The sequence below is a fragment of the Bos mutus genome, chromosome 21, assembly GCF_027580195.1.
Source record: "Bos mutus isolate GX-2022 chromosome 21, NWIPB_WYAK_1.1, whole genome shotgun sequence".
Classification (NCBI taxonomy): domain Eukaryota; kingdom Metazoa; phylum Chordata; class Mammalia; order Artiodactyla; family Bovidae; genus Bos; species Bos mutus.
The window spans coordinates 26,029,581-26,056,420 of NC_091637.1; the positions used below are offsets into that span (position 1 = coordinate 26,029,581).

At 50.9% G+C, this 26,840-nt stretch overlaps 1 protein-coding gene across 1 annotated transcript in view; it reads left to right on the top strand.

Moving 5' to 3' along the window:
• CEMIP (cell migration inducing hyaluronidase 1) overlaps positions 1–24,448 on the top strand; it is a 161,135-nt gene extending 136,687 nt beyond the window's left edge. The window contains exons 21-29 of the mRNA XM_070358438.1: positions 2,656–2,836; positions 4,104–4,319; positions 9,534–9,745; positions 10,950–11,135; positions 14,045–14,249; positions 14,435–14,521; positions 15,443–15,600; positions 19,316–19,416; positions 21,508–24,448. Of these exons, the coding sequence (XP_070214539.1) occupies positions 2,656–2,836; positions 4,104–4,319; positions 9,534–9,745; positions 10,950–11,135; positions 14,045–14,249; positions 14,435–14,521; positions 15,443–15,600; positions 19,316–19,416; positions 21,508–21,635 (1,474 nt within the window). The 3' untranslated portion in view covers positions 21,636–24,448. The remainder of the gene's footprint in view (positions 1–2,655; positions 2,837–4,103; positions 4,320–9,533; positions 9,746–10,949; positions 11,136–14,044; positions 14,250–14,434; positions 14,522–15,442; positions 15,601–19,315; positions 19,417–21,507) is intronic.
• The last annotated feature ends 2,392 nt before the right edge of the window (positions 24,449–26,840 follow it).

A 26,840-nucleotide genomic window follows, 5' to 3' on the forward strand; every position in this document is an offset into this window, starting at 1 on the left:
AGGATAGTCAGCCCTAAGCACTTGAAGAGGAGTAACTCAGAGGGCAACCCAGCCTACAGTCACATCACATAGAGATAGGGATCTTCAAGCAGAAGATGGGACCAGACTTGGGTGAACAGCATGGGAGATGCTGTCACACAACCTGCCATGCACTTAGAAGATGAAACTCACCCTATGTGTGCCTAAGAGTCAGAATTGGTTTTGTGCGTGAAAGAATTTTCTAGCCATAAGGTCTGTTAAACAGCAGAGTAGCACAGCTGTCCTGGGGAGGGGGTTAGAGGCTCTCTATCACTGGATGATAACCAGGTGGTGGGGGCGGTGGCGGGGGGTGACTTGGAGAGGTGATGAGCTAGCAGAGCAGAGGGACTTGCTTAATTCCTCGGAAAACTGCAGGCTGAGTCAGCGGTGAGGATGGTGTTTCTGCTCAGACGTGAATTCAAGCCAGATAGCGAGCCGCTGAGCCACAAGCAACAGAGGGCTAAGATCGGCCCTTCCTGCCCTGGCCCCAAGCCTTCTCCTTTTTCTCAGGAATTTATCCTTCCTGCTCCTACAGGTGGGACCCAGGCCTAAGCCCCCAGCCCTAGAGGGATGGGCATCTTTGAAAAGACTGTGAGGATAGACCCACAGTCTCCTTGGGCATGAGCGATCTAGAAGCCCTTGTTTCTGTCTAGCCTAAGCGATGTAGCAATCCCTTCAGATCATTTTTACAAGCAACTCTGGGTCTGCATATTTGGGTTTCCACACTGAGGGTTCCCAGCCTCCCAGGGCCAGAATGTCCTGATGACTTCCAGAGGTGAGTTTGTTTATGGAAGCCTGACAGCTTGGTCAGACTCGGGCAGGTTCCTCCAACTGCATTTGAGAGCAGGAGCCCAGACTATGCAGACCGAATCGTGGGGGATCCCTCCTATATAGGACTGGGTTGGGGTCCCAGTGTAAAGTAAGCACATAGTTTAAATATAGAGCTAGTCAGAATGGGCTGCCCCTAAAATACCTTAAATGGAAAGATGCACAGAGCTGCTCCATGAGAACACGATTCAAGGCGATGACATTAATCAATTACAAACAGAAAGATACAGAAATACCAGAAGTCCTTGGCACACGGTGTCCTGAAGGCACGTTGCCAAGACTGGCATGACCAGGCCCTTCCTTGGAGGAACATGTCTGGATGAGGGGACCCCAGCTCTGGAGATGGGGACAGCTGAAATGTGGCCTCTCCCCATGGACAGACCCCCTTTTCTGCTTTGTTTTCCTTTCTCTGCCCTTCCTGCTTTATGTTTACTGTGGAAAGAGAGGGTCCTGGCCCAAAGTAGTTGTTGCTGTTGTTTAGTTGCTCAGTCATGTCCAACTCTTTGCAGCCCCATGGACCGTAGCCCGCCAGCCTCCTCTGTCTGTGGAATTTCTCAGGCAAGAATACTGGAGTGTGTTGCCATTCCCTTCTCCAGGGGATCTTTCCCTCCCAGGGATCGAACCCATGTCTCCTGCTTTGGCATGTGGATTCTTTACCACTGAGCCACCAGGGAAGACCCCCTGAAGTAGAGATACCAGTAAAAGCATAAAAATCAGGCTTGAAGAATGAGCAAGTCTAGATTCGGGGCCAGGCCCAAGATGGATCAGCTCAGCCATCATAGGCCTGTGTTTTCCACACCCTGTTCAGGAGTCTGTGGCAAAGGAGAGCGGCATCTTGTGTCCCCCTGCTGGACCCGAGGCAGAATTTCTGAGTCACTAGTTCTCCCACAGCCCCTCCTACCTCCAGATCCAAGCCTTTTGCCTTTTACTCCATCTTTCCCTGCCTCCTGAGTACCAGGACTTTCTTGAGGTCCTCTGCCAACTCACAGGCTTGCCCTCCCCTGGGTCCTGCCCTCTCTTCTAAGGGTGCTTGAAAAATCACATTGAAGTTACTCTCCTATTTCACTATCACCTTCCGTTCTGTGTCCTCCCTCTCCCTTGTTTCCCAAACCCAGCACCCTGTCCATCAAAAGGCTTACTCACAGAGAGGAAACTCATCTGGGGATTAATCTAATTAAATTGTTATAGCAACTAAAACTAAGGGGATAATGACTAATGGCTGTACTCTCCCGAGGGACATGATATTGATATTGGCACTCTCCAAGAATATTCACCGTATTTATCCAATGACTCTTGATAGGATGGAAAGATTTGGAGAAATGTCTGTCCAGAACATCCCCCAAACCTCAAGCCAGCAATTAGACATCCATCCATCCATCTAATAATTCATCCAGCAATCATTTATTCATGTGTACCAGTGGCTCAACAGTAAAGAATCTGCCTGGCAATGCAGGAGATGTGGGTTCCATGCCTGGGTCAGGAAGATCCCATGGAGAAGGGAATGGCTCCCCATTCCAGTATTCTTGCCTGGAGAATCCCATGGACAGAGGAGCCTGGCAGCCTATATAGTCCATGGGGTCATAAAGAGTCGGATACAACTGAGCACAGATGCATGCATACTGTATCCATAAATGCTTTCTTAGTGAATGAATTAATGAATCAATCATGTTGTGTTATAGGGGCAGTTTGGGGAGGTGGAGTAGGAATGAGGAATGATTTACCCATCATTACCATCCACCTTGGAGGGTGCAACAACATGGCAGCCCGACATGGCCATCAGCCTGACAGCTGACTCCCTTCACTCCACAGGAATTTTCCCATCCGAGGCATTCAGTTCTATGACGGCCCCATCAACATCCAGAACTGCACTTTCCGCAAGTTCGCAGCCCTGGAGGGCCGGCATACCAGCGCCCTGGCCTTCCGTCTGAACAACGCCTGGCAGAGCTGCCCCCACAACAACGTCACCAACATCGCCTTTGAGGATGTCCCGGTGAGTGGGCCTCCCCCCTTACCCGGGGAGGTCTCCCAGCAAACCCAGACTCGGCCAGTGATTCACGAGTCCCCAGGGGCCTGGAGTCTGAGCCGTTGCCACCACCACAGGGGTTGAACATCCTCCTCCAAGCAGGTCAGGCCACGTCTCAGGCCTGTCTGCAGCCAAACTGGAAAAGTACAAGTGGAGGTTGCCCCACAGGTCAAGTCTGGGTGAATGCCCGCCTGCCCTCAGCCTGTGCAAAACCCACCCAAGCCTTGGCAGGAACTTTCCGCTGCCCTCAGGGTTCTGAGGCTCTGTTCCTCCAAGGATCTTGGGTTCAACCTCTACAGTCTGGTGACTGGGCCACTTCAGTTGGCACAATTAATCTAAAAATAAAACCCAGCAGTTTCTGAAGGAATCTTTGCAGAAGAAGCTCTGTTTAATCTCTCCTGGAGACTGAAACATAAACAGGGCCCTCCTGGCCCTGGGCGGCAGCAAATTAGGAGCCGGGGCTGAGGTGGTAAGGATGGAGGGCTGCCCCTGAGACGGGCAGGTCCAGGGCTCCGGGTACATTTTCTCTGGGTTACAGCATTCCCAGACCTCCCCCTCCTCCTCCCCCTGCTCCTGCCCTTTGCCTGTCTGCCCAGTTCCTGGCAGCTGAGGGAAAAGATGTGAAATTCAAGTTACTTAATTTCTTTACTCAGGCCATTGGAGGCCTGAAAGAGTTCAGTCATGGAACTCTCCAAGGGCTCATGTTGAAAGACTGCCTTCCTACAACACAGTGTACACTCACCCACACACACCCCCACACACTCACATACACATCCTCGCTCACACATATCCCCCTGACATGTGTGTGTGTGTGTTATATATATGTAATACTTTCTCAGGCAAACACTCACCACCACCTCAACCTCATTTCCTCTCTGTCTCTGTCACACACACACTCCTCTGCCCACCTCCCCGCCGCCTTCAGTCTTTGAGCCACGTGTCATAGTACTCTCTGGGGTTGCACACAGCAGCCAGCCCTCCAGTGAGTAGAGGCCAAAACCGCATGCTGGCCTGAGGGCCGAAGCACAGCAGACGTTTGGCTGTCTTTCTGGCTCCGTCTGAAGGGTCAGCCATGTGGTTTCCTGCACTACCCCGGAGCCTCTCTGCATTGGCTGGTTGGTAGCATCAGCAGAAATCGGGAACGAAATCGGGAACTTCACCCTGGCCCGCTGATGGCCACTACCCCCAACCCTCCACCTTCTGGTCCAGCCTCACTTTCCTGGTTTCTGTTCAGATTACTTCCAGAGTTTTCTTTGGGGAGCCCGGGCCCTGGTTCAACCAGCTGGACATGGACGGGGATAAGACATCAGTGTTCCACGATGTGGACGGCTCCGTGTCTGAGTACCCCGGCTCCTACCTCACCAAGGACGACAACTGGCTGGTCCGGCACCCAGACTGCATCAACGTTCCGGACTGGAGAGGCGCCATCTGCAGCGGGCGCTACGCACAGGTGGGTGGGGATGCGGGGTGCGCCTCCTCGGGATCACGGTCATCTATTCGTGGGACAAGCATTGAGCCAGGCCAGAAAGAGACATGGGCTTCTTCTTTTTGAACAAATCATTTTATTTATTTGTTTGTTTTTGGCTGTGCTGGGTCTCTGTTGCTGTGCACAGGCTTTTCCTTAGTTGAGGCGAGCAGGGCCTGCTCTCTAGTTGTGGTGCCCAGGCTTCTCCCTGTGGTGGCTTCTCTTGCTGCAGAGCAAGGGCTCTAGAGTGCAGGCTTCAGTAGTTGTGGCGCACGGGCTTAGTTCTTATGGGATATTCCCGGACCAGGGGTCAAACCTGTGTCCCCTGCATTGGCAGGCAGATTCTTTACCACTGAGCCACCAGGAAAGCCCTATAGGCTTCTTTATTCTTTTTTTAAAAAATTTTATTAGAGTATAGTTACTTTACAATGTTGTCTTAGTTTCTGCTGTACAGCAGAGTGAATCAGCTATACGTATACATATATCCCCTCTTTTTTAGATTTTCTTCCCATTTTAGTCACTACAGAGCATCAAATAGAGCTCCCTGTGCTTACAGTCAGAGAAGGCAATGGCACCCCACTCCAGCACTCTTGCCTGGAAAATCCCATGGACGGAGGAGCCTGGTAGGCTGCAGTCCATGAGGTCGCTAAGAGTCGGACACGGCTGAGCGACTTCACTTTGACTTTTCACTTTCATGCATTGGAGAAGGAAATGGCAACCCACTCCAGTGTTCTTGCCTGGAGAATCCCAGGGACGGGGGAGCCTGGTGGGCTGCCGTCTCTGGGGTCGCACAGAGTCAGACATGACTGAAGCGACTTAGCAGCAGCAGCAGTGCTTACAGTAGGTTCTCATTAGTTATCTATTTTATACATAGTGTATATATGTCAATCCCACTCTCCCAATTCATCACCAAAACATCTACAAACAATAAATTCTGAAGAGGGTATGGAGAAAAGGGAACCCTCTTACTCTGTTGGTGGAAATATAAATTGGTACAGCTATTACAGAGAACAGTATGGAGGTTCCTCAAAAAACTAAAAATAGAACTACTGTATGACCCAGAAGTCCCACTCCTGGGTATATAAGTGGAGAAAACCATAATTCAAAAAGATACATGCACCCCAATGTTCATTACAGCACTATTTACAATAGTCAGGACATGGAAGTAATCTAAGTGTCCGTCAACAGAGGAATGGATAAGGAAGATGTGATATATATACACAATAAAATAATACTGTCATAAAAAGGAATGAAATTGTGCCATTCTTTATTCTTTTTATTTTTTCTCCCCACCCAATAGGATTTTCAAAAAGCCCAAGTGAAAACACTTTGTAAATAGAGGTCAGGTCCTGCACTTACTATGTGACCTTGGGCAAGCTACCTAAACTCCTGAAGCCTCTGTTTTCTTATATGTAAAATCAGGATAATAGTTGAACTCTCTTAGTGAGCATGTAAGTGCCTCGCCAATCCTCTCCACCAGAAATATAATACAGGCACATGAGCTCAAATATTCCAGGAGTTACATTAAAAAGGAAAAATAAATGAGTAAAATCTATTTTAATAATAGACTCTATTTAACTCAATATATTCAAAATGCTATCATCTCAACATGTAATCAGCATAAAAATCATTAATGAGGCATTTTACATTCATTTTTTCCCCCTGTCCCAAGTCTTCAAATTTTCTGCATATCTGATGCTTGTAGCCCATTCAGTTTGCTTTCAAATTTTCTACAGTTAAAGTCAAAGCTAGTCCTACCAAAACAATAAAGCTGTGTTTCAGGGAAAACTCTCTTACACCACTTTTGAAATTTAAATTAATTAAAATGAAATTTAAAATCTGGGGTCTCGGCCACACTGCCCACATTTCCAGTGCCCAGTGGCCACGTGGGCAGCAGGCAAGGAAAGTGCCCAGAATGTGAAAATATTGGTGACTATATTAATGTTATGTGGAGGAATAACCAGGACTGGATGAGCAAAAGAAACGTCTCCAAGGAGACAAAGAGCTGTAAGATGAGGAGGGTGGTGAGCCTGGGGGCCCCACTCGGGGTAGGAACATGTAGGGATGAGGAAGTCTTCACCACCACCCCACAGGCAGGCAGTTACCACCACTGTGGAGGCCAGCATCGGGGTGGGCGTTAGGAGAGACCTAAAGGGGGACTTCCTAGAGGTCCGGTGGGGAACACTCTGCACTCTCACTGCCAAAGGCCCGGGTTCATTCCCTGGTCGGGGAACTAAAATCAAAAAAGAAAGAAAAGAGAAGTGCCAAAGGCGGTAAGGTTGTTTGATATCTGGGGAGAGACAGAGCAGGGAGCTAGGGAAAGGGCCATGCTGGCACAAGGTAGGCCCCGGGGGCAGGGCTGTGCTGGGAATAGATTCCAGCAGAGGCAGGAGGGGCTGGCGTTAGCAGGAGAAGGGAACAGAGGAAGAAGGGGCCAGGATCAGGGAGGTCCAGGGTGTTTCTTTCCACAGTAGAAGAGGAGGTGATGCACTGAAGGAGTAGAGAGTGGGCCTGAGCCAGGGGGTCTGCAGAGAGCAATCAGGTTGGAAAGAGTTGCCGCAGAGACTGGGAAATCCTGACAGAGGCGTGTGGAAGGAGTGCCAGGCCATGCTACAAACCCAGTGGAGACGGCTGATGGAGCCTGGAAGGGCACCCCCTTCCCCACTGCGAGACTTCCTCAGGCCTGCCCCGGTGCCCTGCAGGGGAGGCGGACCTGTGCAATGGTCCACGCCAACGGGCTGCCGTGTGTGTGGGCAGGACAAGGGGTCTGATGCTCCGGGAGTGAGCAGATGACATCATGGTCCAGGGCAGCTCAGAAGGGAAGTGTGGTCGGAAGGGAGCTGATAAACGGGAGTCATGACCCACATAATTAAAGGGTGACCAGACCCTTATGCCTTGCAGCCGCACTCTGAAAGTGAGAGCATCCCTGATTCAGGGCCGAGACATTCCGTGTGGAGGGAGCCTTGATCTTGAGCTTCCTTCCCACCCTTTCTTACTGATACATTGCTCATCTTCTGCAGAAAAGGGCTGACCAAGCTTGGAGGTTATCAGAATCCACTACCGGCTAATTATTATTAATATTCTCCTTTCCAGAGAGAGTGGGATGCATTGAGAGAGTAGCATTGAAACATATACACTACCATATGTAAAAGAGATAGCCAGTGGGAATTTGCAGTTTCATGCAGAGTTCAACCCTGTACTCTGTGACAACCTAGAGGGGAGGTATGGGGTGGGACATGGGAGGGAGGTTTAAGAGAGAGGGGACATATGTATACCTATGGCTGATCCATACTGATATATGACGGAAACCATCACAATATCATAAAGCAATTATCCTCCAATTAAAAATAAATTAAAAACATAAAAGGATGGGAAAAGAACATGTAAACACTAAAAAATTATAATGATAATATCCTTCCTTCACTTTACAGGTTACCACAGGCTTTAAGATGCAATACCTTTAAACTCTTAGACTCATGACAACTCCATGTTAGGGCAGGGTTGAAGTTCCTCTTCCCATTTTACATGTGATACAAGCAGAAAGGAAGAGAACTCCTTTCCAAAGGCACAACGTTATTGAATCTTGATGTGATGTTTTCTCTTGGCCACAGCCACAGGGATGTCACCTGATGAATATGGGACAGATCCTAAAACAGGACACGGTGTTTCATTTGATTTCTTTCTTGGCTGTACTGGATCTTTGTTGTGGCATGCAGTCTTTCTCTAGTTGTGGTGCACAGGGGCTTCTCTAGTTGCAGAGCACGGGCTCTAGAGCATGAAGGTTGGGTAGCTGTGGGGCGTTGGCTGAGTTCTGTGTCATGTGGGATTTTATTTCCCCAATAGGTGATCAGACCTGTATCACCTGCATTGGAAGGTAGATTCTTAGCCACTGGGCCACCAGGGGAGTTCTGGGTGCAGTGTTGTTTGGTTTTTAATGGATTTAAAAAATTGAAGTATATAGTTGATTTGGGGGCTTCTCAGGTGGCTCAAGGAGAAGGAAACGGCCACCCACTCCAGTATTCTTGCCTGGGATATCCCATGGACAGAGGAGCCTGGTGGGCTACAGTCCATAGGGTCGTGAGAGTCAGATGCAGCTTAAGGACTAAACCACTACCACCCACCAGATGGCTCAGTGATAAAAAAAAAAAAAAAAATGCCTGCCAGTGCAGGAGACTCGGGTTCAATCCCTGGATTGGTAAGATCCCCTGGAGAAGGAAATAGCAACCTACTCCAGTATTCTTGCTTGGGAAATCCGACAGAGGAGCCTGGTGTGCTACAGTCCATGAGGTCACAAAAGAGTTCGACACAACTTAGCGACTAAACAGCATAGTTGATTTACAAGATTGTGCCATTCTCTGCTGTAAAGTGATTCAATTATACTCATATATACTTTCTTTTTAGGTTCTCTTTTCCGTTATGGTTTATCACAGGCTACTGAATCTAGTTTCCTGGGCTATACATGGGGACCCTCTTGTTTATCCATTTTAAATATCATAGTTTGCATCTACCAACCCCAGACTCCCAATCCATCCTTCTCCCTCCTCCCTCTGCCTTTTGGCAGCCACAAGTCTTTTCTCTATCAGGACGTGGTGTTTTAAACCAAGGGTGGCTCAAAGCATTCAGGCTCTTCTGTCCTTTGGACTCAGTGGCTAACAGTCTTGCTTGCATGTTTGCCTCTGAAATGAGACACCATTGGTCACCCGATGTGTGCCGAGAGCCACAGGGACCGGCCACTCAAGCCATACACCAAGGATGAGAGGGAGAAGTCAGCCACATGCCAGGCTCTTTCTCAAATGCAGACAGGACAGTAGCTGTTACAGGGGAGTTACTTCTGCAGCAGAAGTGTGAAAATCCTCTCTCCCCTCCTCCTCCTTCCTGATCCCCCTGACTTTCCCCCCAATTTGCTCTCTAACAATTAAGCAGACACCCCCCAAGTTCCCACTAGTCTCCCCTCAACAGTGCTTTTTTGAAGATGAATGGAGAGCATTGGCTGGCTTGCACAGAACAACTAGGACCGCATTCACCAGCAGAAAGAGATGCCCCCTTATTTGGCCTCCTTTCATTCAAGCTTTCTAAAAAGGGCTCTGTGAAGAGCAAGTGCTTGTGAAAGTGTACTCTGTGCTCAGATGTTAACCAGATGCTCCCGGGATGACCCCTGGTAATTACCCCGTTGTGTGTTTCCTTTTTGGGCTCTAAAAGATGTACATTCAGGCCTACAAGACCAATAATCTGCGGATGAAGATCATCAAGAATGACTTCCCCAACCACCCTCTCTACCTGGAGGGGGCCCTGACCAGGAGCACGCACTACCAGCAGTACCAGCCAGTCATCACCCTGCAGAAGGGCTACACCATCCACTGGGACCAGACCGCCCCGTCTGAGCTCACCATCTGGCTCATCAACTTCAACAAGTGAGTGGGGGGCGTCATAGGAGCAAGGTGACCTGGGGACAGCTGCCCTGGCCCCGCTCAAAGCTATGGTGATAACAGGGCCTCATTTCAAAGTCCTGGGCTTACTGTTCACAGAACCCCAGGCTAGCCCACATCACCCCTGCACGAGGGTGCACCTAGCGGGCTTGACATCACCTCGTGGTTAAGAGGCAGAAGACGCGGAGTGAGGCCCTGTTCCTGCGCGTGGATGACCTCGCACAGGGTGTCTGACCCTCGGAACCTCTGTTCCTTCTTCATCTAGGAGATGAGCCTACATAGTGTTACTTTGCAGAGTTGTAGTGAGGATGGAGTGTGAGAGTGTACGGCAGGCATTTCACCCAGCACCTGGCTTTACAAAGTGCTCGACCTATGGCAAAAATCCCTGGCGTTCCCATTTTACAGAAAGAGACGAGACTCTGTGAGGTGAAGGGGTGAAGCTGAGGGCATCTGGAGAGGGCTTCATGTATTTGTTTATGTCACGTATCTTCTGTGCATGAACATCATTAACTTGGCACAGTATTCCTGTGAGACAGACATTTATCAGATGCAGAAAAGAAGACCCAGAGAGCTGAGATGGGCCCCACAATCAGGCTGAACCAGGAAGGGGCTGAATCCAGATCTTACAGACCCTGGTTTTTTCACTCTGGCCCTGTTGAAGTGAAAAAGTGAAAGTGTTAGTCTCTGAGTCTTGTCCCGCTCTTTGCAACCCACTGGACTGTGGCCCACCAGGCTTCTCTGTCCATGGAATTCTCCAGGCAAGGATACTGGAGTGGGTGGCTGTTCCCCTCTCCAGGGGATCTTCTTGACCCAGGGATTGAACCCAGGCCTCCTGCATTGCAGACAGATTCTTTACCATCTAAGCCACTAGGGAAGCTCCTAGCCCTGTTGAAAGAAGGTCTTTTTATTTTTCCTAGCCAATATTCCACATGGAACACACACTGCAGACCCTGGGGACACCCCACTGACCCATTGCCATCATCCATTCCAGTCATCATCTCTCCCTCTGTCCTTGAACACCATGTGACCCAATCATGACCAACAGCAAATGTTCTTTCAAAACTCCCCACTGAAAAGTGGACATGCCATTCGGTGGAGGATGCTTGGGTCTTTGTCCAGTGCACACCGAAGAGGCCCCGTGGCTGGGACATCCTTACTCGTCACCTGATGACTGTCCTTCCGGTTCTAGGGGCGACTGGATCCGAGTGGGACTCTGCTACCCCCGGGGCACCACCTTCTCCATCCTCTCGGACGTCCACAATCGCCTGCTGAAGCAGACGTCCAAGACGGGCATCTTCGTGAAGACCTCACAGATGGACAAAGTGGAGCAGAGCCACCCTGGCCGCAGCCACTACTACTGGGACGAGGACTCGGGGTGAGGAGCCCTCTTAGGTTGTCCCCTAGCCTTTCCAGTAATCCCAGACCCACCATGCAATGGGTAACCTAATACCCTTTCCCAGGCACTTCTGATCTCAGGTGGATTGTATCATCCACCAGTGACATTGTTTTTAAAGCTGTGAAGCTTTGGGAGGAAAACAAGCATGCTCTTAATATACACGTGGATTGTAGAGAATCCACCTATTTTAGGAGAAACAATGTGAAAGCAGTGAATCTTAGAACTGAGAAAATGTGGCACATGACCTCAACTCCTTACACCACAGTCAGAGCAGATGATATCATCCTTGATTCAGAAATAAGCAGAGGAGGCACAGGGTGAAGGGTAACGAACAACTTGTTCAGAGAACCTAGCACGAACTCGGCACGGCTGGTCTTGAGCACATACCTCTCTGTACCTCCACATCCTCCCCTTTTTGCTGAACTGCACTAGGTCCTATTCAGTAGGGACATCACAGGGACAGAGTCCCTGTTCCTGGAGACAGGGAGCTAGGAGGTCACCTTCCCTAGAGAGAGAGAGAATTACTCTGACATCTTAAGAATGCTGACATGTCTGCAGAGCCATGAGCCTGTTGTTAGCCAACTCTCCAGAGACTAAGGGTAAAATATTGTTTGATATTCATTTTTTTCCTTTCTTTTTAAAAAATATTTTTATTTATTTATTTGGCTGCTCTGGGTCTTAGTTGTGGCTCATGGCATCTTTAGTTGAGGCATGCGAACTCTCAGTTGCAGCATATGGGATCTAGTTCTCTGACCAGAAGGGATGGAACCCAGGCCCCCTACACTGGGAACCAAGAGTCTTAGTCACTGGACATCAGGGAAACTGCTGTACTTTTTTTTCCACCCTTGAATTGAAATCAACATTTAGGAAATAGAGGATGCTTAGAAATATCTATAAAGATAGGGCTTTATCAATTTGATTAAAGGGAAATTCAGATTTGAAAGTCAGAAGTGTAAGTAAAAATGCTGGGGTCTGGAGAGGCAGCACAGAGCACCCCTTCCCCACATCAGTTCTAAACCACTGGTGGGGCAGACAGGACAGCAGGTGAAGAGGAACCTGTCTCACTGATGACAGAGCTACTGGTGAGCAGAGCTTCCCAATACTGGGTGCCTCTACCCAGCTCTAGGCTACTTATTTCATGAGGGTGGCCATGCAATGACGCTGAAACCAGCGTTGTGATTCATAAGTAGCCCTGAATGAGCCGCCATGCAATGCTGGAGCTGTTTTTCTATAAGCTTTGGAAAGGAAACTAATTTTTTTTTTGCTCATTCTTACTTGAAAACTCTTCATTTGACCATATGATTTTTGAAAAACAAAATAGCACACCAAGATAAAAGACGAAACAAGAGTTCAAATAACTCAGCTATGAAGTTCCTAGTCCAGTGGAGGAGAAAAGCTTGCCTGGGGAACCCTGGCAATGACAGTAGACTCATCTGACGTCCCACAGGAAAGCCTGTTTTTCAAGAAGTCAGCATACTGTCTTTGATATTCCGATGCCTATGCCAAAATATTAAAGGAAAGCATCCCATGTTCATATGACTGTGGTATTTGTGAATAAAACTCATTCCTTTTTGATACCCGTGGAGATTATAGCATGGTCTTTAGGGTTTAGGACCTGGGTAATGTTCATGCCTGCAGTAATATTCATGAAGATAATGAATGCCATAGGAAATAACTTCCAAGTGGCGTGTAAATAGTAAGGAACAGCTTCCCTGATGGCTGAGCGGTTAAGAATCCGCCTACCAATGCAAGAGACTTGGGTTCAATCCCTGGGTCAGGAAGATCCTCTGAAGAAGGAAATGGCAACCCACTCCAGTATTCTTGCCTCGGAAATCCCATGGACAGAGGAGACTGGCGGGCTACAGTCCATGGGGTCACAAAGAGTCAGACACGACTTAGCGACTAAACAACAACGGGGTACATGGGGGGCAGACCAGAGCCTCCCCCCATCCCACCCCGTTGGCTGACCTATATCCCCACACCCAGCAGTCAAATGAGCCACTCCACTTTCCCTGGGAAAACGTCAGTGAGGGGACAGGATGGGCCCAGGAGTGTTTAGAAAACTCCCTCCGTATGAAAACTAGAGAAGGAATTAAATACCCCTCATATAATAGCAGAAACTATTATGACTGAAAAAATGTAAATAAGGTGAAGTCTTCATCGCATCATCTATGCCTAATATCTTCTTTTAGGATCATGAGAATTGCTTTGTTCCAGATGTGTGAATTTTTCAAATGGAAACTGTCACTAAACAAATTGAACCTTTTTTGATCAAAAAAATGTTTAATTTACGATTTTCCCCTTAGAGCAGATTCTGCTGCTTAATTCACCCCTTTTATTGGTTGCTTAGCTCATCATTATACCTATTGATTATCACACTGGGCTTTAATTCAGTGACAGCCTCAGGGACGAGCTGGGTTGTAGGATGCTTGTTTCCTGTGTAGAAAGCCAGACTCAGGCTTTTTTAATTCTTAGGGCTGTTTTCCATGATCTTTCTGCCTGACAAATGTGTTACCCTTTCTTACGTTCTGAGCACCTGCCTTCAATGGCTACCTTCTATTCTGCTATGGCCTAGGACACCTGATAAGATTGTCTGAGGGTTAAATGAGATAGGTCCGTTGATGGCATGTGCCTAGCATAGCAGAGAGTAAGTGCTCAGAAAATGAAAATTGTCAGTATTAGCTTTATCTTCAGTGCATTTTTTTTCATTTCTCCAACCACGTACAACCTTGTGGAGGTGGAGGGGTGCTCCTCCATTCTGTGGGGCCCACTGGGTCTAGTTCTGTGGCCAGCACAGAGTGCGGAGGCAGAGGGAGGAAGAAAGCGGGTGGGGGGAGGAGGAAGATGTGGATACCAAAGGGAACCGCCCGCTCTGCTCCTGTGTGCAGGCTGCTTTTCCTGAAGCTGAAAGCTCAGAACGAGAGAGAGAAGTTTGCCTTCTGTTCTGTGAAGGGCTGCGAGAGGATAAAGATTAAAGCTCTGATCCCAAAGAACGCAGGCATCAGCGACTGCGCGGCCACGGCCTACCCCAAGTTCACGGAGAAGGCCATCGTGGATGTGCCCATGCCCAAGAAGCTCTTTGGTCCTCTGCTGGTGAGTGGCCAACAGCCAGCTGAGCCCCAGGGCCCTCAGGCTCCTCTCCGGACCTCTGCTCCCCTCTTTAAACCCTTTCCCATGGCTGAGGGGTTACAGGGAAGTGAAGAGGCCGACCAGCCCTCGAGCTGGACGCTGGACCCCCCGAACCTGACACCCGCCCTGGGTTTTTGTTTTTTCTCCAGAAGACAAAGGACCACTTCCTGGAGGTGAAGATGGAGAGTGCCAAGCAGCGCTTCTTCCACCTGCTGAACGACCTGGCGTACATCCAAGTAAGCCACCGTCCCCGTGCCCGGGGCATCTCTGGTCACTGAGACCTTGTGTCAGTGCCTAGGGCTGTGGTTGCCAGTGACTGCCAGCCAGGTGGCTGAAGACAACAGAACCTTCCCCACACAGTTCACAAGCTGGATGCCCAACACCATGGGGCTGCCAGGGTTGTCTCCTCCTGCAGGTGTTGAGGGCGAGTCCTTCCCTGGCCTCCTCCAGCTTCTGCAGCCACCAGCAGCCTGGATGCCCCCCTTCCCAGCTCACAGCTGTGTTCCCCCAGCCTCCGCCGCTGTCCTCCTGTGGTCTTCTCCCCCATGTGACTGAGTTTCAGACCTCCCTCTTCCTTGTCCTTATAAGGATATCTAACTTTGGATTTAGGGCCCATCCGAAATCTAGGATGACCTCATCTTGAGATCGTTAACTTAATTACATCTGCAAAGGCCCTTGCTCCAAATACGGTCACTCCCAAAGGTTGCAGTAAACGTGTCTTTTGAGGGGGAGGCCATCCCAGGTGGCTCAGTGGTAAAGAACCTGCCTCCCAACGCAGGAGACACAGGTTCGATCCCTGGGTTGGGAAGATCCCCTGGAGGAGGAAATGACAACCCACTCCAGTATACCCACTCTTGCCTGGGAAATCCCATGGACAGAGGAGCCTGGTGGGCTACAGTCCATGTGGTCATAAAGAGTCAGACATGACTGAGCGACTGAGCATGCACACAAACACACACACACACACATCCTTCAGCCACTAGGCAGGGCTGCAGGAACTGACTGAAGTGGGTTTTATGCTTTGAACAGCTGTACTGACACCCTCTGCCTTCAGAGCCTACAGGGGACCCATGTGGGCAGGAGAGCCTCAGGACTCTGATGCCTTCGGGACCCCTCCCCGCCTCCATGTCACACTCTGTGTTGCCTGTCATCTGCAGGTGGATGGGAAGAAGTACCCCAGCTTGGAAGACGGCATCCAGGTGGTGGTGATTGACGGGAGGCACGGGCAGGTACTGAACCACACCGGCTTCAGGAATGCCATCCTGCAGGGCATCCCCTGGCAGCTCTTCAATTACGTGGCGACCATCCCCGACAAGTGAGTCTGGCCGAGGCCCCCTCCCTGTCCCTGGGGCCTGCATCACAGTCCAGGCTGAGGAAGCTTAGGGAGCCTCCACGCACTGTCCACAGCTTCCCAGGTGGCTCATTGGTAAAGAATCTGCCTGGCAATGCAGGAGACACGAGTTCAGTTCCTAGGTCAGGAAGATCCCCTGGAGAAGAAAATGGCAATCCAGTCCAGTATTCTTGCCTGGAGAATTCCATGGACAGAGGAGCCTGGCGGGCTACAGTCCATGGGGTTGCAAACAGTCAGACAAAACTGAGCGACTGAACAATAACAACAGGGGTCTGCCCATCCATGGTGGGAGCTGGCCAGGAAGCCTCCCTACCTGGTGCCTCTGAGATGGGAGCCGGGGCCACTGTGAATGTAGGTCAGGCCGAGTCTACCAGCTACACATGAGAAGCCTGCCCCGGCCCTCCGCCCCCACCCGGCACACTCTCCCAGCGTGAGCTCATCCCCGCCCGCACTCGCTGCAATCCAAATGTTGGTGGCTGCCAAGCCTCTCCAGCCCCCGTCTCCCTCCTAAATGCCAGATATTTTTATCCAACGGCCACTTGGACTCCGCCACCCAAATGTCCCCTATGGAACTGAATTCTCATCATTTTTTTTTTTTAATCCTCTAAACCAGCCAACCCTCTTGGCCACATTTTGGTGAAATCGTCATCTCCCATCCAGGCAACTAGCTACACCAGAGTCCAGGCATCACATTTGGTTCTGGTCTTTCTTTCGTTTTGACATCACCACACTCAGTAATCACACCTGTCAATTGCCTGCATCGTGGCTGCCCTGCTTTTATCCCAGGACACCCTCTCCATTGCCTCCACTCTGCCACCCACACTGTCAGACAGTGACCCAACAGACTCCCTCGCCCAGCCTCCCCCACTTGAATCCACCCACCATATTGGCGGGGGCGGGGGGCGAGGGGGCAGTGAGCTTCTTAAACACAGGTGTCCCCTGTCCCCTTTCCTAGGGGTAATTTCCCTGCCACCTTCCAAAACTAACTCACACATCACCTGTTTGGTGAGGTCTCTTCTGATTCAACCAAAAGTTTCTACCCATCCCTGCCCCCACAGAGGACCAGTGGATGTATCTGCTCCCTCATCTAGGGTCTAGATTTTTATTTTTTTAAGCCTTTTATTTTATATTAGCGAATAGCCAATTAAGTGTTGTGATAGTTTCAGATGGACAGCAAAGGGACTGAGCTACACACATACATGTATCCATTCTCCCCCAAACTCCCCTCCCATCTGGGCTGCCACATAACCCTGAGCAGAGTTCCATGTGCTGTACAGTAGGTCTCGGCTGGTTATCCATTTTAAATACAGCAGTACGGGGATCATATCCAACTCATATTTTCATTTCTGATATAATGGAGAACTCACTCCAAAGCCACAACCTGGACTAGCGGGCAGTCTAAGTGCTCCATGTGGTACCTGTCATCCAGGAGGTGCTTGGAAAATATTTACTGATGAAAACCAAGTGCTTCCCAGATGCTATATGAGGGCCTGACTTGAACTGGACGCTGTGTGAGATTCCAAAGACAGGGTGGTGCTTGACCACCTTTGGTCATGTGCTTCTTCAGCATCATGTTTTCACATGCAGATTCATACCGAAGCAGGAGATTAGCTGATTTGGGGAAAAAGAGGATCATCTAGAGATTTTTAGTTTCTGTGCCTTTTGGGGCCAGAGGACTTTTCCTGGAAATGAAATAGGATGCAGAAGCCTACAATAAGAAACGGAAATGCAGGAACTTCCCCGGTGGTCTGAATGGTTAAGAATCTGCCTTGCAATGCAGGAGACAAGGGTTTGATCCCTGACCACAACTGAGGTGCTGCAGAGCAACTAAGCTCCAGTGCGTTGCAACTACTGAGCCCAAGCAAACTAAAAAAAAAAAGAAAGAAACCGAAATGCAGAGCTGCTCTGTTGAAAACCAGGGGTGAGAGGCGTAGGGCCTCCCCATCCAGGGCTCCTCTCAGCCCATGCTGCAGCCCCAGTGCACCTTGCTGGGGATAGCCCTCACCAAGTACCTGCTGTGAAGCACGCCCTGGGTTGGCGCTGGGTACCCAGGCAAGATCCGGGTACCCCCCCAACCTCAGGGAGAGCAGCAGGGCTTGAAGGAATAATGCAAGGCAGGTCCCACCCCACTGTCCCCCCAGGTCCCAGCCAGGTGGCCCCACCTTCCCACCCCATCCACGGGGCCACCCCAGCCCCAGGGAAAGGAGGACGCAACTGCTCCCATCAGAGCCTTCCAGGATGGCTTCCGGGGGCTGCCTCTGTCAGCACCCTCGGGAGCCTCATGTTGACAGGTGTGGGGGCTCAGTGGGCATGAGAAGCTCAGGCCAGGCAGAGAGGGGCCCCTGAAGAGTACAGGCAGCTTCCGGTGCTGCCAGGAGGCCAGGACACATGAGTAGCTCTGTCCATCTCCCTCCCCACTCCCAGAGGACATGCTCTTCATTTGAGTCCAGCCCAGCAAGGAGGCTTCACTGAGCCAAAGGGGTGTTAGCTTTATTTCTGAATGGGAGCGACGGGGACAGTCTCCTGGGAACAGACCCCGGATCTAGAATCCAGAGTCAAGGTTGTTGACAACGCACTGCCCTCCTCCTCCCCAGCCCTCTGTGATCCAGAGGAGCTGGGGCAGCCCAGCTCCCCTCCTCTCTCGCTCTTCCCACACACGAGCTCTTTACATTTTGACAGCTGTCTTTCTGCTCCCTATGGGACACATATGGGGGTAACAACGGCTTCCAGAGTCCTATACAGTTTTTCCATGTCTGGACTGTGGTCTGTGGTCACAGGATTCCTCTGAGAGGAAAACTAGAAGCCCCAGTGGGCCTCTGTCCCTGTTTCTGTTCCTGGGGGAGGTGTGCATTTCCTGCCGTCTGGCCCAGCAGCTGTGTGGACCCCCACAATGGCCGTCCTCCAGCACTTTGGCCTGATCGCACCCAGGCCAGGGGACTAGAGATCTCAGCTCCTCAGCAGGACTCTTGCAAGTCGAGCCCTTCAGTCTGGGCAGCCCCAGGCCTGCTCCTCCTCCCACCCCAGGCACGGCTCCCCTTCGGCAGGTCGTCCTAGCTATTGGCTTGGCCAAAGAATTCATTCAGGTTTTTCCATTGTTTTTGTTCAACCCAGCGCTTAGTAACCATGTGCCTTCATCTCCCCATCTGTAGCATGGAACAGTCACACTGTCTTGCCTGAGCGGAGATGGGGAGGCATGATCTTGAGGGGTTAACCCTCCCCTGAGCACAGGGTGACTCAACACTCTGCTTCCTCCATCACCACATTTCCATCGGGTCCTACACAATCCTTGTACCTTCAGGTTAAGAGATGCACACTGAAGTCGTTTGTATGCCGGGCTCTGGCGTCGGTGCTGGTCCCCGATGGTGGGCTCTGTGTGCCAGCTCTGTCCTCTTTGGGGACAGCCATGGAGCTGGGACATGGGACAGTGAGCTGAGAGCAGGCTCAGAGAGAAGATCACGGGCACCAACTGCAGCCAGACGTGTGGGAGGGTGTTCAGGATGTCGGTCATCACATGGAAAGAGCCAGTCAGCCCGGCACACAATCCTGCTCTCCCCCAGTCCCTGGCAGGGCTCTGGGCACTGCTGACTCAAGTCCCACCAGCCACCATGCAGCATCCCTGCCCGGGAATCCCTTACCCCACTTTGTCATCCAGGCCTCTCATTTGTCCTTTCTGGTTCAGTTCCATAGTTCTCATGGCATCAAAGGGAAGATACACCTCCAGAGGGCCATGGACCAGAGTGCTGGAAAAACTCGGGGCACACAAGGGGCTCAAACTAAAAGGTAAGGGTTCTTGCATTGATCCTGAGTCTGGATGCCCGGGCCTCCTGCTGAGGCCAGAGCACTTCCCCTCAAACCTGGTGTGACCTCAGAATCTTCAACACAACCAGCAGTCCACAGCTGTGCAGGGCAAGAGGCTCCCTGGTCAGCGTCCCTGCCCTGCAGCAATGCCATTCTAACATGTGATCAGACACCCCATCAACTCAGCAAATGGCCCTTTTAATCCACAAAAGTATCAGCAGAAAGGGCTTCTTCTTCCCTGGTGGCTCAATGTAAAGAACCCACCTGCCAATGCAAGAGACATGAGGTTCATTCCTGGGTCGGGAAGATCCCCTGGAGGAGGAACTGGCAACCCACTCCAGTATTCTTGCCTGGAAGATTCCCTGGATAGAGGAGCCTGGTGAGATACCATGGGGTCACAGAGAGTCGGACACAACTTAGCGAATGAAAAACAACAATCCACGGGGCTCAGTTTGACCCTCCTGCCTCAGTTCCTGCTGCCTGGATCGGCCAGAGTCACTACCTCTGCCCCAGCTTTCCTGCCAATGGTCAGCGTTTGTACAGTCCTTTGTAGCTGGCAAAGCTCTCATTTGAGAATATATATGGCTTGTCCAACGTCACACAGCTCTTCTGCCATAAAGCCTGGCACAGGCCCCTCGGGGAGGAAGCCAACCAGGACAAAAATGTCAGCATTTCATCACCATCATCAGTGTGATGAGAGAGTCCTTGGGGAGGCTGAGAGAGGAGGCCAAGCAACCTTCCTGATAATAATGTCCACTGTATTGGGTTGGCCAAAATGTTCATTTGGGTTTTCCATATGACGTTATAGAACATCGTATTTGTTTCTGTTTGTTTTTTTTTTTTTTTTTTAACAGAAAAATGTGAATGAACTTTTTGACCAACCCAATAGTTATCATGTAAATGCCCAGCCTTGTGCCTTGCTGAACATCCTATAAAGATCTGTTATTCACTAATAACCTGCAAGACAGGTACTGTGATTTCCATTTAAGGTAGAGCCACTCAAGAATTAGTCATTTAAGATTAGAATTTGGATCCTAATATTCTAACTCAAAGCCAGCCATCCTTAGCAGCCAGGCCATCCTGACTGCAAAACACATCAAAGCTAGCAGCCTGTCATATGGAAAGTTTATCCCAAGCCTCTCGCAGAGAAAATTCAGAAACAATGAAAGTCCTTCCAATGAGCCAAAAGAGAAAACAAGGAAAAGAGAAGCGTCTTCCCCAGCCCAGTACTGAAAGCATCTAGGGGGCCTGTGTGCCTTAAATTAGGACCCTGGGACTTCCCCAGTGGTCTAGTGGTTAAGAATCTGCCTTCCAATACTCGGGGCACAGGTTCAATCCCTCGTCAGGGAACAAAGATCCCACATGCTAGATGACTGGGCAAAAAAAAAAAATCAATTAATGAAGACCCTGTTGCCAAAAACTGATGAACATAAAGGTGACGTTGTTCAGTCAAGGGACACATTCCCGGGGTGATGCATGTGTACAACCTACCAGGCGAGGCCATTCCCCAGTGTCAACGTGGATACCCACATCCCTCGGACGGGGCCGAGCTCTGAGCTATGGGACAGAGGGCCCTGCATGGGGCTTGGGATTCTAGAGCTCTGGCCGGGCCACACCATCTGCTCAGGGCCCCTGGGCAAATTTCTCTGCTGCTCAGAACTTCCTTCTAAAGCCACGGGATATTGGCGCCAGGGCAAAGATCTTGTAGTTGAATGCCATTACTTGACAGATGGGGACACAGGACTTAAGAGAGGAGCAGGCACTTGCTGCTAATTTTAGGGTCAGCTTGATGGCAACTGGTTTCTTGGAGGGGATCCCCTGCATAGAGCAGAGCCAGCACTCCACACTGGTACTGGAGGCTCAGGTGAGACCCTGTGTGCCCTGTACAGACCAACGCCAGGCACCATTGGTAACACGGCACAAAGCTCTTCCCAGGGAGACACAGTCCAGTGCAGCTAGAGGAGAGGGTGCCTGGTGGGGGCCAAGGAACGGCAATGGGGAACCCCAGGAGGCAGTGGGTACACAGCCATTCTCTCGTGAAGTTTATGCTTACGCGACTTTACTGCTTTGCAGAGAAAATGGTGTTCGTTGGCTTCAAAGGCAGCTTCCGGCCCACCTGGGTGACCCTGGACACTGAGGACCACCACGCCAAAATCTTCCAAGTGGTGCCCATCCCGGTGGTGAGGAAGAAGAAGCTGTGAGGACCGCCGCCACCCCGTGCGCCCCCACAGTGGACCCTGACACTGGAGTCTGGGCAGCGGCCCGGGGCAGCGAGGCCGGTTCCCACAGCCCCCGTCTGGCAGCTGCCGGGGAAGGCCATGTGTCAGCCCTGATGGGCCAGGGGGAGGCTTCTGAGCCCCCTGGTGCTGCCGCCCACCCCCCTCAAGTGTCTACCTGCAGCCCCAGGGCCATGTGGGCTGATGCTGCAAACCTTCTCCTCCCTGCAGCCTCCCAGGGGTCTCTCTATCTGTGCCTCTGCAGTGGGGGCTGTGGGGACCACAGGGAGCCATGGGCTCTACTGGCAAAAGGTCCCCTTTGGCAGGAGTTCTGCTCCAGCTGGGAGGCAGCCTGGGGGTGGGAGGGCGGGGTCACTCACAGATCTCCATGCTCTCCAGCACAATGTTAGGGTGGGAGGTGCAGGAAGAATCCTCATTCCTGTAAGCAGGACCCGACCTCCACCGGGTTCAGAGCTCAGGTGTAGACAGCGCACCGAGATGGAACCAGCTGCCCTCGGGGAGGACGAGCCTGCCTCCGGAGGAGGTCAGCCTCTCAGGAGACTTGGCGCCCAGGCCATGAGTCGGACTAGGTGACTTTTAAAGGCCCTTTCAGTTCTGAGAGCCCAGAAGTCTGTGGCTTCTCACGCTGTGTCTGGAGTCCCGCGGTAGGCAAGAACATTCTTCTCAGCCGACATCCATGACGCTGGCGCTCCGGGCAGCCAGGATGGAGGCGTGAGAAGCAAGGCCCAGGGTGAGGGGCTCGGCTGTCTGGCACAACAGACGGTCGGTGTGAGTGCCTTCTGATGCTAGGCAGAGAAAGCTGAGAGGGCTCAAAGGGGGCCGTGCCAGTTCCCAAGAGGGAAAGAAAGGGTTTACGTGCTCAGGTGGGTCTGGAAGCTTCTTGCAGGAGAGGCCCTGGGCTCGTAGGGATGAAGGGCAGGGGGCTTATGGGTGGCAAGGATGGGGCAGCCTCTGCAGCATTCAGAGGCTGAGCCCTTCCTGCTGAAGCTGGATGACTTCAAGGTGGCCCATTGCCCTGGACTCGCTGGACCCCCGTAGCAGAGAAGCATGCATCACAGGGAGGGCTGGTGGGCCCCTGACACCCAAAGTGTGGGCCAGCCGGCCCCACCTATGACTCCAACAGAGGCTGGAGTCAAATTGAAAAAGGTGGGCTCCTCCATGAGAGGCCCATCTGCTCCTCACTGGGGAGCCCCCGAGAAGCGCTCACACCTCAGGGCGCCGGGCTTTCGGAACCAGAAAGGGCCTTAGGAGACACCTAGTCCAAAGCCTTGGTTGTAGAGATGGGACAATGAGACTCCAAGAAAGGGAAGAACCACACGGCCAGAGCAGGGCCAAGATGGGAGCCCCCACTCCCCACACTCACTGCCACACCACGCTGCCTCAACTGCCGGCCGGAGGGGCCAGGCGTTCCTGAAGGACAAGCCCCGCTGAAGGGAGAAAAGATGAGACTAGAAAGAGAGTTGTTGGCCAGGACTGTTTCTGCCCCGGCCCCCTCACCGTGCACACAAGGGCACCCTCCTGTGGGCTCTGGAGGCCCTGCAGCCTCCACTTGGCTCAAACTTACCTGCCCTCTGGAGGGGCGCCCAGCCACCGCAATAACTGCACTGGTGCTATCTGCATCTGCAGGTCTGCAGGCACGCCCAGCAGACAGTGTCAGGCCACCCCGACACATCTTTGGGGGGCTGGCTAGGTGGCTCTCCAGGGTCCATCCACCCCAGGCCCTCTTAAAGAACTGCCCACCTTGGAGAGCCAGGAGAGCTCTGGAAAAGGAAAACTCTGTCTGTGGTTTATACTGTCTCATGAGACCCCAGGGTCACTCTGGGTCTCATGATGACCACGTCTGTCCCCTCTCCTGCCCCAACCACAAACTCCTTCTTGTCCCTGTCTGTTCAGCTGCACCCAGTGAGGCTCAGCCTTAAGTCCACCCCCCGCTCCCAGGGTGAGCCAGTCACCAAAGAGGTTTTTCCCACTAAAGAAGTCTTTCAGCTGCTAGGGGGTGATGGTGGGACTCTGCCTCTAAGGACACGGCAGCTTCAGAGGCCCGAGTCCCTGGAGGGACCTCTTCCAGGAAGATCAGAGGCCGTGGGGAGGAGAGTTCAGATGACCTCATGTTCTTTTCGTCTATAGTCCTGTTGAGTTTTCCTAAACTCTTAACGCAAGGGTCTCACACTGTGAACCACTTAGGGTGCGATCACTTCCGATGGCCAGGAATGTTAACTGTCTTTGGTTCAGTTTATGTAAAGAAAATATCTATTTGAAAATCCTCAGAGTTGTACATTTGTCAAACAGCACAGGATCTGTGCATATAACGTTCCTTCCAAAACCGTTCACCAAGAGCCCGTGTCTGGGCATGTTCTTGGTAGCACAAATTTTCTTACTGCTTAGAAAATTGTTCCTGTTGTTCTTTCTGTTTGGAAGCCTCAAGATGAGTTAGGCCTTTTTAAAAAAACAAAACACTCCTCTGAAATGCTTGTCTTTTTCCTGTTGCCGAAATAGCTGGTCCTTTTTCGGGAATTAGATGTATAGTGTGTTTTGTATGTAAACGTTTCTCGTAGGTGTCACTATGAACAAAGATATATTTTCTATTTATTTATTCTATTATGCACTTCGAGAAATTGTTGTCAGAGAAATGAAGAATCGTCTTAAATGTCTTATTTGGGTATGTTCTTTGGACCGCTTGAAAGGGGTGTACACAGGACCTTCTGCTTGCAGCAGACATTGGCTCTGGTTTGGAAAATCTTGCTGTACTGTAGTAAAAGTAAAAAGGATGTCATCCACCTGACTGCTTGTTTATTTTCCATTAAAGTGGGTCTCACTTTAAGCCAGAAAGCTACGGAAAATAAGACAGGAAATTACCCTTTGCCGCACTGGCCGTTCACTTCGAAGAACCAGTCATGTGTCCTACCTCATCCTGTCCACAAGGGGGCGCTCAGGACAGCAGGTGGAGAAGGTCCTAGGAGAGGAAAGCTGTCATTCATGTGGCTGGCACATCCATGTTGGACTGTGTAGTCCTTACTCCTAAGCATCAGAAAGCTGTCAAGGCAGCACCCTCCCTGGGGAAAAGCCAGAGGTTAGTGCAGTCTGGACTTGAAGCAAGACTGTTTCTTCCTCATGGGTACAGTTTGGGCAGAGGCCAAACATGATGTCTGGGGAGAACATGGAGACTAAGGTGGAGAGATAGGTCCAAATCAAGCTGCCAGACAAGAAGGGTGGCGAAGCAGGTTAGAGGGGAACCCTAGGCAGAGGTGAGAGAGGCTTGGGGGTCTGGGGAGGAGAAAGTGAGCAGCTTAGAATGGGGTGAATGGGAGGGTCATACAACTGTGCTGTGCAGTAAGGCAGCCACTGGCCACATAAAGCCACCTACATTGAGATTAATTACAATGAAATACAATAGAAAATTCAGTTCCTTGGTCACACTGACCTATCTGAAGCACTCAATAGTCCATATGTCTGCATGTGTACATGCTAAGTCACTTCAGTCATGTCCAGCTCTTTGCAGCCCCATGAACTGTTGTCCATCAGGCTCCTCTGTCCATGGGATCCTCCAGGCAAGAATGCTGGAGTGGGTTGCCATTCCCTTCTCCAGGGGGTCCTCCCGACCCAGGGATTCAAGCCATGTCTCTTGATGTCTCCTGCGTTGGCAGGCAGGTTCTTCACCAGTAGCGCCATCTGGGAGGCCCAGTCCATATGTCTAGTGGTTACCATACTGGTCAAGGAATATATAAAACATTTCCATCAACAGAGAAGGTTTTTTTCTTAATGATTTCCAGAAAGCTTTAGGGGCTCGTACACTGGACTTTTAAAAATCTATGCTCCTAATGTGTGTGTGTGTGTTCAGTCCACTTAAAGGGGCTAGCACCAGATTGGTGCTATCAAGCTGTCAATAAACAAATAAAGTCATCCCTTGGTATCCACAGGGGACTGGTTCTAGGATTCCCTTGGATACCAAAATCGGAGGATGCTCAAATCCCTCACAGTCTGCTCTCTATTTCTGTGGGTTGGTTTTTTGTCCAACCCAGCACAGCCAAAAATAATCAATTAATTAATTTTAAAACATAAATAAAAGGGAAGAAATAACACTAAATGGAAAAAAAAGACCCTAGTGGAGACCCTGCAGTCCCCACGCCCAGTGAGTGGTGAGGCAGAGAGCTCTGAGAGAGGAGACGGTTTCAGCTGGAGTGGTCAGGGGTCCTAAGCATGGATGGGACTGGAGGCAGTCTGGGGGTCAAGGTCAGATGAGGAATGGGGCCCTTTCATAAGAGGCACAGCCTGGGTGCTGGGAAAGTAACCAGAGGTGTGAGCTTGAAGATGGCTGGGCGTAAACCAGAGAGCGACCTTGAGAGGGAAGGTGGGCCAGCCAGACACGGGAAGTTTGTAGGGACCACGAGATCTGACGATGGGAGGGGGGTCCCTGGTGACTCCTCAGCCAGCAGTTTGGTTGCTTGAGTAGGTGCACAGTGCACTGCTTTGGTTAGTGAAGTAGAAAAGGCATTTGGGAGGACTGAGAGAGCAGGCTCAAAGGAAGCAATAGGAGACTGCAGCCAGCTCAGTGCAGAGTGCAAGGAGCAGGAGATACGCTAGAGTGCAGACAGAGGGTGGACGTGGGGCCCCTTCACGCTTGTCCTTTCAACAGTCACCAGACGCCCAGAGGGGAGTCACTGCCAGGTGTTAGGTGACAAGGTGAGCACACCTGGCCCCGTCTGCATGGAGAAACCATAAAAACATGGAAGCAAGCTAAGTGTCCACAGGCAGAGGACTGGCTAAAGCAGATGGAGTACATATGCACAAGGCTTCACTGCTGGCTGAAGGGTAAAGAATCTGCCCACAAAGAAGGACACGTGGCTTTGATCCCTGGGGAGGAGAGCTTGGCAACCCACTCCAGTATTTTTTCCTGAAGAATCCCATGGACAGAGGAGCCTGGTGGGCTGCAGTCCATAGGATGGCAAAGAGTCGGACATGACTGAAGTGACTGAGCATGCATGTGTGTACAGTACATATACACACTGGACTACTACTCAGCCATGAAAAAGAATGAAATAATGTCATTTGTAGCAACATGGGTAGATTTAGAGATTGTCATACTAAGTGAAATAAGTCAGAAAAAAAAGACAAATCTTATGTGATATCACTCATATGTGGAATCTAAAAAAATAGTATGAAGGAACTTAT